General features: G+C 44.2%; 1 protein-coding gene across 2 annotated transcripts; it reads right to left on the reverse strand.

Annotated features, from left to right (window-relative positions):
* Positions 1-4,625: 4,625 nt before the first annotated feature.
* Positions 4,626-13,450, reverse strand: eomesa (eomesodermin homolog a). 2 transcript variants are annotated; one of them, XM_063186030.1, is made up of 7 exons: positions 12,884-13,450; positions 11,594-12,224; positions 11,042-11,196; positions 10,386-10,507; positions 9,333-9,494; positions 8,263-8,324; positions 4,626-6,193 (listed from the first exon to the last, which is right to left on the reverse strand). In XM_063186030.1, exons 2-7 carry the CDS (start codon positions 12,109-12,111, stop codon positions 5,248-5,250), a joined length of 1,965 nt encoding a protein of 654 aa, XP_063042100.1. In that variant the 5' UTR covers positions 12,112-12,224; positions 12,884-13,450; the 3' UTR covers positions 4,626-5,247. The 2 variants fall into 2 exon arrangements, with proteins under 2 accessions (XP_063042100.1, XP_063042099.1); XM_063186029.1 differs by lacking the exon at positions 12,884-13,450 and having other exon boundaries at positions 11,594-12,466.
* Between the last annotated feature and the right edge of the window lie 1,783 nt (positions 13,451-15,233).

Below are 15,233 nucleotides of genomic sequence, written 5' to 3' on the forward strand. Positions count from 1 at the left end.
CTGGCCTTCTGCTTGCCTGCCAGCCAACCTGTCTGTCTTCCTGACCCACTACCTGTCTGACTTGCTGCCTGCCTGCCAGTCTACCTGTCTGCTTACCAGCCTACCTGTCTGGCCTTCTGCCTGCCTTCAAGCCTACCTGTCTGTCTACCTGCCTGCAAGCCTACCTGTCTGTCTACCAGCCTGCCTGCCTGACTTCCTGACCCCCTACCTGTCTGTCTTCCTGCCTGTCTGCCAACCTGTCTGACTTGCTGCCTGCCCACCTACCTGCCTGATTTCCTGCCAGGGCTCTAACCAGACATTTTCATATACCGAGGTAAAATACTACATGCTGTAATGTACTGGACACTGTACATTTAGAATGCTCTCTTACACTCTTCAGTTTGTTTCATTAATCACTGTCTTGAGTATAAATGGGGGTGGCGTATACAGACTGAATTGATCACTGTTGATCATATATCGATTTTCATCATATATAGCCTACATTTTACAATACTGAAAAAAATACTGAGGACATGACCTCTGTGGTACTACTCAATGGTATTTACGGCCATGCTTCCTGCCTGCCTACCTGCACACTTCACTGCTTGGTTTCCCCTCTGCCTTGCCGGTATTGTGTGTCAGCTGAATGCCTTTGTCTGTAAGGCAGTGATATGAAGACACTTTTGATACCCCCCTCTCTATCTATCTATCTATCTATCTATCTATCTATCTATCTATCTATCTATCTATCTATCTATCTATCTATCTATCTATCTATCTATCTATCTATCTATCTATCTATCTATCACACAAAATGGCCACCTCTTCCCTCCTCATCTCACCTCACCTCTCTAAAATACTGCAAACATCTCACAATTTCACATTTTCTTCTCTCTACTCTCCTCTCACCACATTCATTTAATTCTTTCAGCAAGTGTTGTCTTAAGTACTAAATTTACTTTACACCTGGCATTCACCTAAAGATGGTGTCTCTTTAAAAATAAATGGGACAACAGTTCAGTATCACTTGCAAGATTTCTTTCTTTAGACTTATGTTTATTACAGTAATCCCAGTGGGAAATTGCGTAAGGGTAATGGCTGCCACCATGTGTGGCGCCCCCTCAAAAAATCAGACACAGTCTCTAGGTGAAGGCCTCAAGACAGTCACATCTGCAGACAGGGCCGCTGACTGCTTTGACTAGGCCACGGACAAAATCATCTGAAAGTGCCCCCCCCCCCTCTCTCAATACATAATGTAATGAGGACCCAATTCTGGGCCCCCTCCTTCCTTTGGCCCCCAGGCCGGGACAACTGCCCCAACTGCCCCAACTGCCCCATTTGCCCACCACCCCCCACCCTCGTCAGCTTCCTTGTCTGTACATAGGGTGCGTTCCAATATGCGACCCTGCGTCCTCCACTTGTGCTTGAGGCCTCGTTCCAGGAAGTAATATGTCATGATGACATCACTGGCAACAGCATCATATTACAATCTCGCAAAAGCTCAAATGTAAAGTCATTTTCTCATTTGAAAACTGGATGGTGAATGAAGAATAGCCCCCAAATTGTTTAAGCTAGGCTGACAGCTGGGAAACTTAATTGTTTTCTCCACAGAGGAGGGGCCGGGAGGCGGGGCGAGGCCACAAGCACAAGTGGAGGATGCAAGGTAGCATATTGGAATGCACACACATACTGCCCTTCTGGGCCGCTGACAGCTTTGGCCGGGCCACGGACCAAATCATCTGAAAGTGGCCCCCCTTCTCTCAATACATATAATGTAATGAGGACCCAATTCTGGGCCAACTCCTTCCCTGAGCCCGGGACAACTGCCCAATTCGTGCCCCCCACCCCACCCCCCACCCCCCATTAGCTTCCTTTAATAATTACCAGTCACCACAGCAATGTAATGAGGACCCAATTCTGGGCCCCCTCCTTCCCTGGGCCCGAGACAACTTCCCCATTTGCCCCCCCCCGTCAGCTTCCTCGTCTGTAGATATGCTCAGGGCCGCTGACAGCTTTTTCCGGGCTCACGGCAGAGTCATCTGAAAGGGCCCCCCAATGTACAATGTAATGAGGAATCAATTTTACATCCCCTCCTTCCCTGGGCCCGAGACAACTTCCCCATTTGCCCCCCCGTCAGCTTCATCGTCTGTAGATATACTCCCCTTACCAATTACCAGTCACCGCAGCATCTCAGCCCATAGGAGATACGGTACCCTGCCCTCCCCTCCCCTCCTCAGCCCAGATGTTGTGTGGAGCAGAGCAGACCTGCAAGAGCTCTGTTGCCTCCCCAACCCTCTCAAGAGAAGACACACCTGTGAAGCACAACTCTATTGCCCCCTACCCCTGTGTTGTACCCCAATGGCTCACAGCACAGGGCAAGACACAGCTGTCTATTACACACGCACACACACGCACGCACACACACACACACACACACACACACACACACACAGGGATGCTTCGGAATACTCCAGCAGGTGTTATCGAATTGGATTCGCTGACGCAGAGCAGTACTTTCAAGCAAACAACACAAGGTACAATTTTAGCTTCTTCTTCTTCTTCTTCTTCTCTCTCTCTCTCTCTCTCTCTCTCTCTCTCTCTCTCTCTCTCTCTCTCTCTCCCCTATATCTCTATCCCCCATTGCTCTCTCCTCCCCACGCCTCCTCTAGTCGTTTCCCCCTCTCCTCTCCTCTTCTCTCCCGGTTTTCTCTCTCCCCTCACCCCTCATCAGTCAATTTTCTTGCCGCTTTCCTGGGAGGCCGTAGCAGCCACTACTTGGTCTCATTACAAGGTGTTAATTGGAGTTAGGCAGACTCTCCTCGCGTTCTGTCAAGGAGTCTGACAACAGAATTAATTAGACTTAAAATACCAGCATATTTAAATCAATTCAAATGGGGGTTGGAAGTTTCACACTTCCCCGCGGATATGAGCAAAGTTTCTGTAAGTGGGGGAGTGCTGGCTGGCTGTCTGCTGTGATTATGCGTTTCAATTGAACCCGCTGAGGACAAGAAGTTCAACCCAAGCCTGTAAACAAACCGTCATTTATCAAAGTATTGTGGCAAAGGTCTTTCTCTTTTCATTTACCCTCTGTTTAATTTCACTTAAAGCAAAGTGGCCTTAATTGCTGCCTCAGAAAGAGGTGTGCCAGCATTTAGGCTACATAATCATTTGCATTTGCTCAAATAAATAATTATAGGCCTAAATAAACTACACAGCAATTATGGTTTAGTTGTTTGTTACCTGAGGAAGCTGTTTGTTAGTGATAAGCTATAGCCCATCTATTCAATTTACATTACATTGCATTTGGCAGACGCTTTATAACCAAAGCGACTTTCAAAAGAGGACATAATCATAGCCAACATCACTAGCAAATACAAAGTGCATAGGAAATATAGGCCTACAGAACAAGTGCAAATGTTAGTTTGTGTTTTTTGTTAGTATTGTGTTAGTTTGTGTTGTTATTCCCTCAAATAGGCTAACCTTTCTTTTTCTTTTTTTTTGACGAGACAAATGCATCATGTCTACTCTAGCCTATTCAATGTGTCAATAGGCAACAGTTACACTGCGGTTTCAACTTCTTCAAAACCCTTGTCGTTTATCTTCAAATGTAGGCCTATGTAGGCCTAGCCTATACAGCTGACCTAAGCTCTCCTCTCAGCGATGTCCAGAGGCGATTCTAAGGTCAGGTGGGGCCCCAAGCGAAAATGCAAAAGAGTGAGCATTTGAACCAAAATCGCCACTACTGTGGTAAAATGTGGGCTGTTATTCACCATCTAGGGGCTTGGGGGATCCAAGCGGCTGCCTGCTTTGCCTAGTGGCAAGATGGACCTCTGGCGATGTAGCCGATGTGTGCACTGCCAGCAACTGCCAGTGCTGCTGGGTGGACACAGCATTTATGACCGCAGTTGAATGCCAAGACTATCAAAGCATTTACGCTACATAGCCTAGCCCTAGGCCTACAGCATGAAGGGAAACAAATTAGTGTGCAAGACACACGTCGCCAGGCTAAAGGCCTGGGTGTGTTTGTGTTTAATTTCCGCTGAGGAACGCGTCTAGCAGTTTGATGACGACAGTCTTTTTTATCTTGCTTTTTATTTCCTGTTTTTAAATATGGTGAGTGCTGTTATTTAACGAAATAAAAAAAAGTAGTAGCAAGCGCGTAGGCCAATATTAAAAGAAAACGTAGAGGGTTCTCATCCCCCCCAACAATTTTATACTGACCTGTGAATATACCTATAGGCTGGTGGAAAGATGTAAAGGGACACTGTGTGAGATTTTTAGTTGTTTATTTCCAGAATTCATGCTGCCCATTCGCTAATGTTTTCTTTTTCATGAATACTTACCACCATCAAATTCTAAGTATTCATTATGACTGAAAAAATTGCACTTTTCATACATGAAAAAGGGGATCTTCTCCATGGTCCGCCATTTTGAATTTCCAAAAATAGTAATTTTTAGCTGCAACAATGACTGTACTTAGAGCATACTTGAAAATATTTGTTTATTACTCAGTAAACTCTCATGCAAAAATCAAATTTGGCAATAGGCAACCCAATTTCAATGAGCAGCATAGTTGCAGTACCTTTTTTGACCATTTCCTGCTTAGTGTACCTTTAAAGACAGAAATAGAGTCTCCAGGATGCAAATTACTTTATGAAAAGCACATGTTTATTCTTCATTTCATTACAGAGCCATGTAGACAATTTGTACAAGATACATCACAATCTAAAGTGCACAAATACTGTACAACAAATTGATATTAAATAAAATTTTAAGAGAAATTCACAGCATTTAATAAAAAATAAATGAAATGCTAACATTTCCAGGGACATGCTTTAGAGAAGATTTAAAAGCAAATCATATTTTTTGGGGGGTGGGAGTAAAACAGAACCACCAGTCATGTACACAGGGGAAATCAGTTGGCACATAGGAGAGCATTCAGCTTTGGTAGGCCTACTCTCTGATCAAACTTCTAAAAATGCTTTTTTTAATAATAAAAAAAGAATGGGCATAATCATTTAAACACTTTGTCTTTTGCCAATAAAAATAACAAAATAAAACAAATAAGAAATGAAATAGCCAAGGCCATCATCTATACATTTGAAGGGAATGAGAGGAGAGGAGAGGAGAGGAGAGGAGAGGAGAGCAGAGGAGAGCAGAGGAGAGTAGGAGAAAGGCGAGCAGAGGGGACAGAAGAGGAGAGGAGGAAAGGAGCATGGGGTGTCTTGACTGCCCCCCCCTTAGCTTAGTGGTCAGCGAGTCTCTAGTCTAGGGGCTAGTGTAGAAGGTGTAATAGCCTCCCATAGCCTTCTGCCCCCCGTCCTTGCTGTACTCATCTGAGGTCAAGTCCTCGCACTTGATGGTGGGGGAGGTCTCGGTGCTGGACCCCCCCGGGGAGAGGCGCCTCCTCTTGCTGCACACCATGGAGTACACCCCCGAGTCGCCCGAGTCCACCGACTTGAGGGAGTGCGGCGTCTCCATCCAGGAGGAGGACGAGGACGAGGAGGTCGCCACCCCGACTCCTCCTCCTCCTACCCCGCTGGCGGTTGTCGTCGTGGCGACCGCCACAGTCGCCGCGGTGACCACCTCGTCCTGCAGCTTGCCGGCGGCGTCCTTGTTGCCGACCCCCACCCCGACCCCGCCCAGCGGGTCGTCAGTGGCCGAGGCGAAGGAGGCGGGGCCTGGGGGGCTGGGTCGCGGGGACCAGGGCAGGCCCGTGGTCATCTTCCGCTGGTACGCCGCCGCCGCCGAGCCCGCGCTCCCCCTCGAACCCCCCCATCCGGCGGCCATGAAGGCGGCCGAGTCCGGGTAGTAGCCCAGCGCGTGGGAGGTCTGCAGGGGGAGGGGCTTGATGCCATAGGAGGACAGCAGGCCCGAGGTGGAGTAGTCGCCCTCGTACGGCAGGTCCAGCTTGGACGACCCCGAGCCCGACTGCGGGACCGAGCCCACGAACCAGCGCTGGGCCGAGGCGGCGGCTGCGGCGGCCGCGCTCCCGGTGGGGTCGTCGGTCTGGGGGGAGAGGAGGCCGTTGGTCTGGGGCACGGCGCGCTCGCTGGCGTAGAAGTGGCGATGGTTCTGGTGGGGCAGGTTGTTGACGAACTGGTCCTGGAAGAACGGCTGCATGGCGTAGCGCGCGCCGGGCACGATCTGGTGCGAGCGCGGGGAGTCGGTGGGCGACGGGGTGAGCCGGTCGCTCTCTGGGGCCGTGTACATCCTGCAGGAGGAGGAGGAGAGCATGAGGAGATGAGAGATTGTCTACATTGTTTACATTTATTGCCATTTCAGTAGCTATGGCTAGATCATGGCCAATACAGATAGAAAAAACATATCACAAAACTAACAACAATATACATAAACAGATTAAATACGTTTAGAACATCAATACATTCTAAAAAGTTCAAAACCTTTAAAGGTGGATTGGAGATGAGGAGAGGAGGAGGAGAGCGGGATGGAGAGGAGCAGAGGAGAAGATGGAGGATGATAAAGTGGAGGAGAGATGAGAGAGAGAGAGAGAGAGAGAGAGAAAGAGAGAGAGAGAGAGAGAGAGAGAGAGCGAGAGAGAGAGAGAGAGAGAGAGAGAGAGAGAGAGAGAGAGAGAGAGAAATAGGGAAAGATGGTGAAAAGGAGTGGAGATGGAGGACAGTAGAGGAGTGGAGGTGAGAGAGAAATAGGAGAGGGAGGAGAGGGAGAGAGAGGAGAGGATGTGAGAGAGAAATAGGAGAGGGAGGAGGGGGAGAGAGAGGAGGTGAGAGAGAAATCGGGAGCGGGAGGAGAGGGAGAGAGAAATAGGAGAGGGAGGAGGGGGAGAGAGAGGAGAGGAGGTGAGAGAGAAATAGGAGAGGGAGGAGAGGGAGAGAGAGGAGGTGAGAGAGAAATAGGAGAGGGGAGGAGGAGGCGAGAGAGAAATAGGAGAGGGAGGAGGGGGAGAGAGAGGAGGTGAGAGAGAAATAGGAGAGAGAGGAGGGGGAGAGAGAGGAGGTGAGAGAGAAATAGGAGAGGGAGAGAGAGGAGAGGAGGTGAGAGAGAAATAGGAGAGAGAGGAGGGGGAGAAAGAGGAGATGAGAGAGATATCGGGAGAGATGGGGGAGAGAGAGGTGAGAGAGAATCGGGAGAGAGAGGAGGTGAGAGAGAAATCGGGAGAGATGGGGAAATGAGACACAGAAAGAGTAGAAGGTGAGTGGGTAGCATTTGACTGAACAAGCTGTAAAATACACTTTATTAATTTGATTAATCGCACATATGACTGAACTCTAACTTCCAGAAAAGCACAATTTTAATCACCTGAAATGTTATTCGAGTATGAAAATATACTGTCAAATATATTTGCAATTTTCTTGCAAAATTACATTTAAGCATATTCTAAAATAAAATGTGAATTTACATTCAAAACTATGTGTGCTAATAGTGTAATAAAATTATTGATAAATGAATGAATTGATAATTAAATGAATTGTGTAATTGAATGTAAAAGTAGGCTATGTGTATTATAAGTGTGCTTACGAGTAATAGTTGAAATAAATCACCTCAAAATAATGTGTTTTATAAACGAAGAAAAAAATATGTAGACCTAAATATAATACATATGTGTGCTTAGACGTCATAGCTGTATAAGAATAAATAAAGAATAACAAAGATTGTTATGACTATATGTGTGTAAGTAACAGCTGTATGAGGGTAGATAAAGAATTACAATAAAAGACTAAAAAGATATACATGGGTATAGGGGAGTAAGTGTGTTTACAAGTCATAAGTTGTATATAAAAACTAAAAAGACATAAACTATCACAAATAAATACTCATACATGACTGTCTGTAAGTGTGCTTAAAAGTAATAGCTGTACGAGAGTAGAAATAAAATATAACAAATATCCAGATTTGTTTAAGAGATTTTAGGTGTGCAAGTTAAGTGTGCTTATGGGTCATAGTTGTACAAGAAAATAAATAAAAGATAGCAAATAAAAGAATAGCTATAGGTCTACATAGGCGTGAGTGCGTAACTGAAGTGTGCTTGCTTACGCGTCATAGTTGTACAAGAAAATAAATAAAAGATAGCAAATAAAAGAATAGCTATAGGACTACATACAGTAGGCATGAGTGCGTGTAACTGAAGTGTGCTTACGAGTCATAGTTGTACAAGAAAATAAATAAAAGGTAACAAATAAAAGAATAGCTCTAGGCCTACATAGGCATGAGTGCGTAACTGTAAGTGAAGTGTGCTTACGAGTCATAGTTGTACAAGGTAATAAATAAATAAAATATAACAAATAAAAGAGTAGCGCTTACGAGTCATAGTTGTCTCTGAAGCCCTTGGCGAAGGGGTTGTGGTCGATCTTCAGCTGAGTGATCTGTGGGCCAGAGAGGAGACAAGAGTCACAGTGTCACACAACAGTCAGGTTGACTTGCAAAAACAAGACACAGGCAAAGGGTGTTTGTGTGAGAGACTGGCAGACAGACGGACACACACACACACAGAGACACACACACATGCACACACTTGACGGACCAAAACAATAAAAAACGTTTAGAGCAAGTTATTTTATGAATCATTGCTTGTTTGTCAAACATCCATGAGCCACTTGTATTTATGGTCATGTTTTGTGAGGCTGTGTCAGTTCATGTATTTATTTAACCATTTTAGCCAATGGCTGGTGCCAATTTCAATCCCAGGTAGAGACTTTTGAATTCATTTTCTTTTATCATTGTGCTTTTGTGCCCAAACAACAAAAAGGGGGAAAAAACTAAATGTTTTCAAGTGTGTGCGCGCAATTCTACATGACCAACCCGAGGCGCTGACAGCAAAAAAAAAAAAAAAGACAAAATCACCCATGCAAAATAAACACACAAATTGGAGCAAAACGAAACGAATTGCAATGCAGCGGCGAAGGTTTTCCTCAGCTCAGTCAAGTCAAGAGTACCGATACTTAAGTGTCAAAAATCTATGTAACAGGCTTAGCACAGAAGTTTGAAATTGCTTTTGACCAGTCTGCGTAGTTTGACTAAAAACCATTTAAATAAGACATTGACAATAATATCTCCCTCTCTCTCTCTCTCTCTCTCTCTCTCTCTCTCTCTCTCTCACACACACACACACACACACGCAGAGGCGCATCTTGCCACCAGGCAAGGCAGGCAGCCGCTTGGGGACCCCAAGCCCGTAGATAAAGAAATAACAGCCCATACTGTATTACATTAGTGGTGATTTTGGTTCAAATGTTCATTCTTTTGCATTTTTGCTTGGGGCCCCACCTAACCCTAGATTCGCTTCTGCACAGACAGACAGACACACACACACACACACACACACAGACACAGACACACACACAGACACACACACACTTAGCCCAGTCACTTACGTCGGTGTTCTGGTAGGCGGTGACTGCGATGAACTGGTTCTCAGGGAAGGTGAAGGTCTGTGTCTTGGCCTCTTGGTTGCCGATGTCCTCCACCCCGTCCTCCGTCACCTCCACTATGTGCAGCCGCGGCTGGTACTTGTGCAGAGACTGCAGGACGATCATCTAGCAGCGGAACAGCACAACACAACAACAGCATGTGTTAAAACCACTAAAAACACACGCAAGTGAGAAGTAAGAAGAATGTGTGTGTGTGTGTGTGTGTGTGTGTGTGTGTGTGTGTGTGTGTGTGTGTGTGTGTGTGTGTGTAAGGTGTCAGCGATGGTGTTGAGTGTTTGTGTCGAAGAGGTGGACGACAGCGCCTTCACCGCATACACACATTCATTTATGCACGATTCATTTGCTGCATTTCGAGAGAACACTTTGAAAAATAAATTAGTCCAGTCTTCAACACACACTGGGTTTCACAAGGGCACTTACAAGAATGCATAAAGACACTTACAAGAACGCATTTACAAAAAAGCAAACACCCCCCCCCAAAAACAAAAAAAAACAAAAAAAAAAACAGATGTGTACAACTATAATAACCAATTTCGGTAATCTGAGTTGTCAGACATGCGAAATAAATAAAGAGTGTTGTTAACCTCAGTGTTCACACATGGGAAATAGTGTCGTTTGTCTGTATCGAATGCACTTGCGTACTGTACTGTAGTCTACATACGTGCTGTGGAGGCGCCTATATTAGTGTGAAATTGCAATTTTACACAAGAATAGTGAAAATAAAAATGGCATTCTATTTTATTCTGTTCTATATCTGCGTGCTGTGCATTCTTATAGTGTAAAATGTAGTGAAAATAAAAAGGTATTCTACTGGCATTCTATTATTTCCTATTCTATGTCATGTACAGCCATAGTGTAAACTGTACGTGAGTATTGCCAATAAAAATGTAATGTATTTAATTCCACACCTGTGTATTGTTGTGTAGAGCCATATAGTGTAAACTGAATGTGTAAGTACTGACAATAAAAGTGTGTTGTATTTTATTCCACACTGACCTGTGTGTTGTTGTTGTTGGCTCCCTTGTTGTTGGTGAGTTTCAGCTTGCTGAAGGAGATCTCCTGCCTCATCCAGTGCGCTCCAGTGTTGGGGGACTCAGGGTGCACATACACTTTATTTCCTAACACACAAAACAATGACAAATTAGTAGGTCTTTTTAATCAAATGGATATTTTACGTGCGTGTAATATTACAAAAAATGGAATGGGTTGCTGCAAAATTAAACGAAGTACACATTTATTTAATATTTGGCTATCATCATCATTATAATGTATCAGTTTTCATTTATGCATTGAAATAGGGAAATGGCAACAAACTAATATAGTATCAATAGCAATCCCAATAACCACAATTTCATTGTATTTAAATCGAATTTTAAACGAGGCAATATTTGTTAAATGTCACAGTTTAACATTGTGGATTAGCAGATTCACACAATGCAAAAAAGATCACAGGTGAACAAAAAACAATTTCGTGGTGATAACATCGAAAATTAAAATTTGTTAAACTAATTTTGATGTATGAAAACGAAATTGCTGCATTTTTATGTCTGATTTCTCTGCGCGTAATTCTGGCGCTCTTTTGACCACATAAAGGCGCGCGCTGAATTTAGCATAGACGGTGTTTTTAAGGGGAAATAAATAAATTGCTCTACCTTGCATGTTGTTATCCGCTTTCCCACAAGTGACCCATTTGCCACCTTGAAAGCGCCAGTGGTTGGGGTCGGCCAAAACTACCTCCACAAAGACATTGTAGTGCGCCGTCAGATTCAGCCCCGTGATGTTAAAACTCAGAAATGGAAACATTCGCCTGCAAAATATTAATATTAAAAAACAAAACACCCATATATTTTGATTAGCATCGAAACTTCAGTGAATATCACACAATAACATTCAGAGCATGTGCAGTCAACGTGAACAGGCCAATTAATGTGACTATTATTGAGTAAGTTATTATTATTGAGTAAATGGTTGCATTATAGAAAATTATCCGAAAGGCAATAAAAAAACGTAAAAATAGTTGATCTCTTATTTGACTCATTTTTTTCAATATGCAACAACACTGTGGAACAATATTAAAAAGCCTAAAATATGCAGGTCACCGGCAAAAGAAGAAACATAGGCTGGTAACGCAATGGCTTCACAAGTAGGCCTACTGACTAAAATACATGGAGTGGGCTATTGATGGTCATATCCACATTGCTTACCTGCCCTGCTTGGTGATGATCATCTCTGTCTGGTGGCGATGAAACTTGAGCCACAGAGGACGGTTGCACAGATACACCTGAGCCCTGGCACCTCCGGCGGACCCCGGGAGGGACATGGAGCTGATGCCAGAGCCCGTGCCCGGGTAGGGCGGGTACAGGCACCCCGGACCCTGGCCAAACTGGTAGCCCGTAGCAAACTGACTCCGGCTGGCGCACACAGCTGACGAGAACCCTGACGGTGGCAAGACGGATCCGTAATGCAGAGAAGCCGAATACCTGGAGCCGTTTGAGCCACTGTACACACTCCCCGTCTGGCCGTAGGGGAACAGGGAACATGGGTTCGTCACGTCGGCACTGGGCTGTGTTGAAGAGATAAAGTACCTGTCAGAACCGAGTTCGTCTATGTTGTAGCGACGGCTGCTGGTGAGGTCGTCTTCGCCGATGCCTGGTGAACTTTTCCTTCCATCTGGAGCCGTTTTAGTCCCGGAGAAGGTGTCACTATCTCCCTCACCCATCATAACGGTTCCAACAGCACTGTGATATTTCTTGGGCCCGTTACTCGTCTCGGATTCCGTTCTCTCCACGTCTTGGTAATCAATCTGTGTTGACCCCGGACTGTTTGTAGTACTTTCTGAAGAGGACAAATTATAAAATGTCTTGGGTAAGTTGATAGACGCACTAGGCAGAATATTCTCTAACTGCATTCTTGACTACGCGACGAAGGAAAAATCACTGCGACTCAGAGGTGTCCAAAATAGGTTACCCGTATCAAATTAGCCCAAGACGCACGACTGGCGTCCTGGTTAAAACTCTAGGTGGCCCCTGTAGAAAAACGCAGAGTATCTAAATAACACCTCCGTTTTCAACACTCTGCCCTTTTATCTGAATGTGTGACAACCACGCTCCTCTTGTCTTATATACACGTCTCCCTCATACCCCAAAGTACCACAAGTTTGATGGGAGGGGTTTCTTCAAAGACCCGAGACAATCATCATTCCTTGCCTGCCCATTGGCTGTCACGGACCCCACATTCATTCAATTTGGAAACACAATTACGATATTGACATATAGAGATATTTTACACACACAATTTTTTTCTCTTGACATTTTACGCATGTAAAACGTTTGGCTTCTTCACCGTGTGGGACTGTCGACTAAAAGATGCAAACTTAAAGCAGGCACGAAGAGGGCACGCTCTAGCCTACACCAACGCCGTGACTTGGCGAAAGAGGGCATTCGATAAACATGCTCCAGTTTTGGCCACAATACTAGCCTATAACACCTACTTACCTGGAGAAAGATTTTACCCCCATTTACACGGCAACCACCGCCGCTGCAAGGCAGCCGAGGACTGCGTAACCTACAGGGCGCCGTGTCCAGTTTGTGTGAAGCGTGGTGTGGAAATAGGCTCTACATGCATGTCCGGTATTGCAGTGGAGCAAGCATCACTGTTCCCGTCGTCGTCAATCGACCCATGGGCGCAGAGTTTCGATATAACATTCACGTCCAAATTTTTGGAGCATCGTTAACACACGAAAATGATATCAAAATTAAAATATCATCTCACACAATAAATGTTTTTAATTGTGCCCTGTATATTATAGGTCTAGATTATGTTTATTTCCTCTGAAAAATAAAAGGCGTTCTATGGCTCTCGTGAAGTGCAGGGTAACCCAACTCTTGTTTAGTGGCTGTGAGTGACTGGCTAAAAGGCGAGCAAAGTTTTGCCGAGGGGGCGTCACCTGTGAATATTCGCTTGTCTTATTTCCTTTCTTGTAATAAGCTCTCTCCGTCTTGTCTTTCACTGTAGGCTATTTTATTTAAATAAAGCGTCACAGCATTCCCACATTAACTAGGTCTAAAGTGTATTACGTCCCTGTAAGGCTAATAACACAATAGCTGTGAAACCAATTTAAGTAGCCTGCCCTCAAGCCTAATTTTGGATGATCAGCTTAGGCTCCTCAAGTTCATATCGAAGCAGTAGGCTACAGTAACATGCCTGGCTGAGGCACTTAACCATGCGACTCCTCGTATAAGGCAACCGTTAATAGCCTAACTTTCAACAACCTGAAATATATTTCGCATCACAGTGGTTTCTGTCGTCTACAATTTTGGTATAAAATAATATATTGTGTACTGTCTGATTATCTAGATAATTGTGTGGCAATTTTAAAGAAACGGGCGCGTGTAGATCCCAGCGGAGCTCGCGGCCAATTATTTTTCCATCTGAAGGCGCTCGTGATGCTGAAGGAAGAAGACAGCTTGGCAAAGGGACATGCGCTGTTAAGACCCGATAACCCGCGCGCACTTGACACACTCACACAAGAAGCGCATGCGGAGACATTTAAGGCAAAATGCTGTAGGCACGTGAGGACACAAAACACTCAAGACCGCCCCTCCTCTCACACAGTACGATGTACCCGGAAAGACTCTCATCTCATTCAAAATTGAAACTTTTTTGCACAGAAGAAACACACGACTAAACCACCTACCTTACATCCATCTTATTTTGGCCCGGTTGCATGGAACGACTAACCTATTAATATTCTATGCAACACCTGTTAAAGACCTAGCCTATTGAAAAGAAAAAACTTCACATTATCTTACCTTAGGCATATTACTATGATTTCAATATTTGGACCACACAATAACTACATTTTCAAAATGATCATTTTCAATTTATTATTTCCAATTTATTATTTTTCAAAATTGCATTATGTTAGGCCATTATTATTATTATTATTATTATTATTATTATTATTATTATTATTATTATTATTATTATTAGGCCTACATCAAAAGGGGGTATGCCTCTGACTAATTAACTAATATTGTTGAATACATTGTTAATGACCTGCATGACAATATTGTGTGAGTGGTGTGTGAAGAATTTCAGAAAAGGTAAAAAAAAATCTGTAAAAAAAAAAAAAAAAGTAAAAAAAGGAAAGCAGGCTGCTGGGGCCGTGGGCATAGTGTGGAGGACCGGAGTAGGGAGAGGTGTGTAATGCTCGATAAAGAATTGAGCTTTTGCGAGGTACTGAAATTTCAACGCTGTTGTTGGTGACATCATCCGGAGGCCAGGAGGAGGCAAGTGAGGACGGGAGTCTGCATATTGGAATGCACTCTTTGTGGGTTCTCTCGGGGGTAGTGATGCTGTGTTCTAATGGACATGTACATTTCTCTTGTTCACACTCTTTTACCCCTTCTTTTGAAGAGGTCTGGGTCATGTCAGTTATTGATGATGGACATGTCTGGCTGAATCATTTTGTAACTGTTTAAAAAGTGAAAAGAATGACCATTTATAAATAAAAGAAATTCAGGTTATTACAACAATGTCATTTGGTTTTGTTTTGTTTTGTATGCTTTTTCTGTGTATGACTTGTTAGTTTTTTTTGGAATAATAAATATTTTCACTAGTTTGACGCCTTCCCTGTACTTACGTGGTAAGTCACATGGTAATTAAACATTTCAAACAAGCGATTTAGGGTTAGGGTTAGGTTTAGGGTTAAGGTTAGGGTTAGGGTTAAGATTAGGGTTAGGGTTCGGGTTAGGTTTAGGGTTAAGGTTAGGGTTAGGTTTAGGGGTAGGGTCGTATGACGTAAGCGGTAAGTACCGAAAGGGCGTCGAATTAGTGAGTCCC

This window comes from Engraulis encrasicolus, chromosome 20, assembly GCF_034702125.1.
Source record: "Engraulis encrasicolus isolate BLACKSEA-1 chromosome 20, IST_EnEncr_1.0, whole genome shotgun sequence".
Classification (NCBI taxonomy): Eukaryota; Metazoa; Chordata; class Actinopteri; order Clupeiformes; family Engraulidae; genus Engraulis; species Engraulis encrasicolus.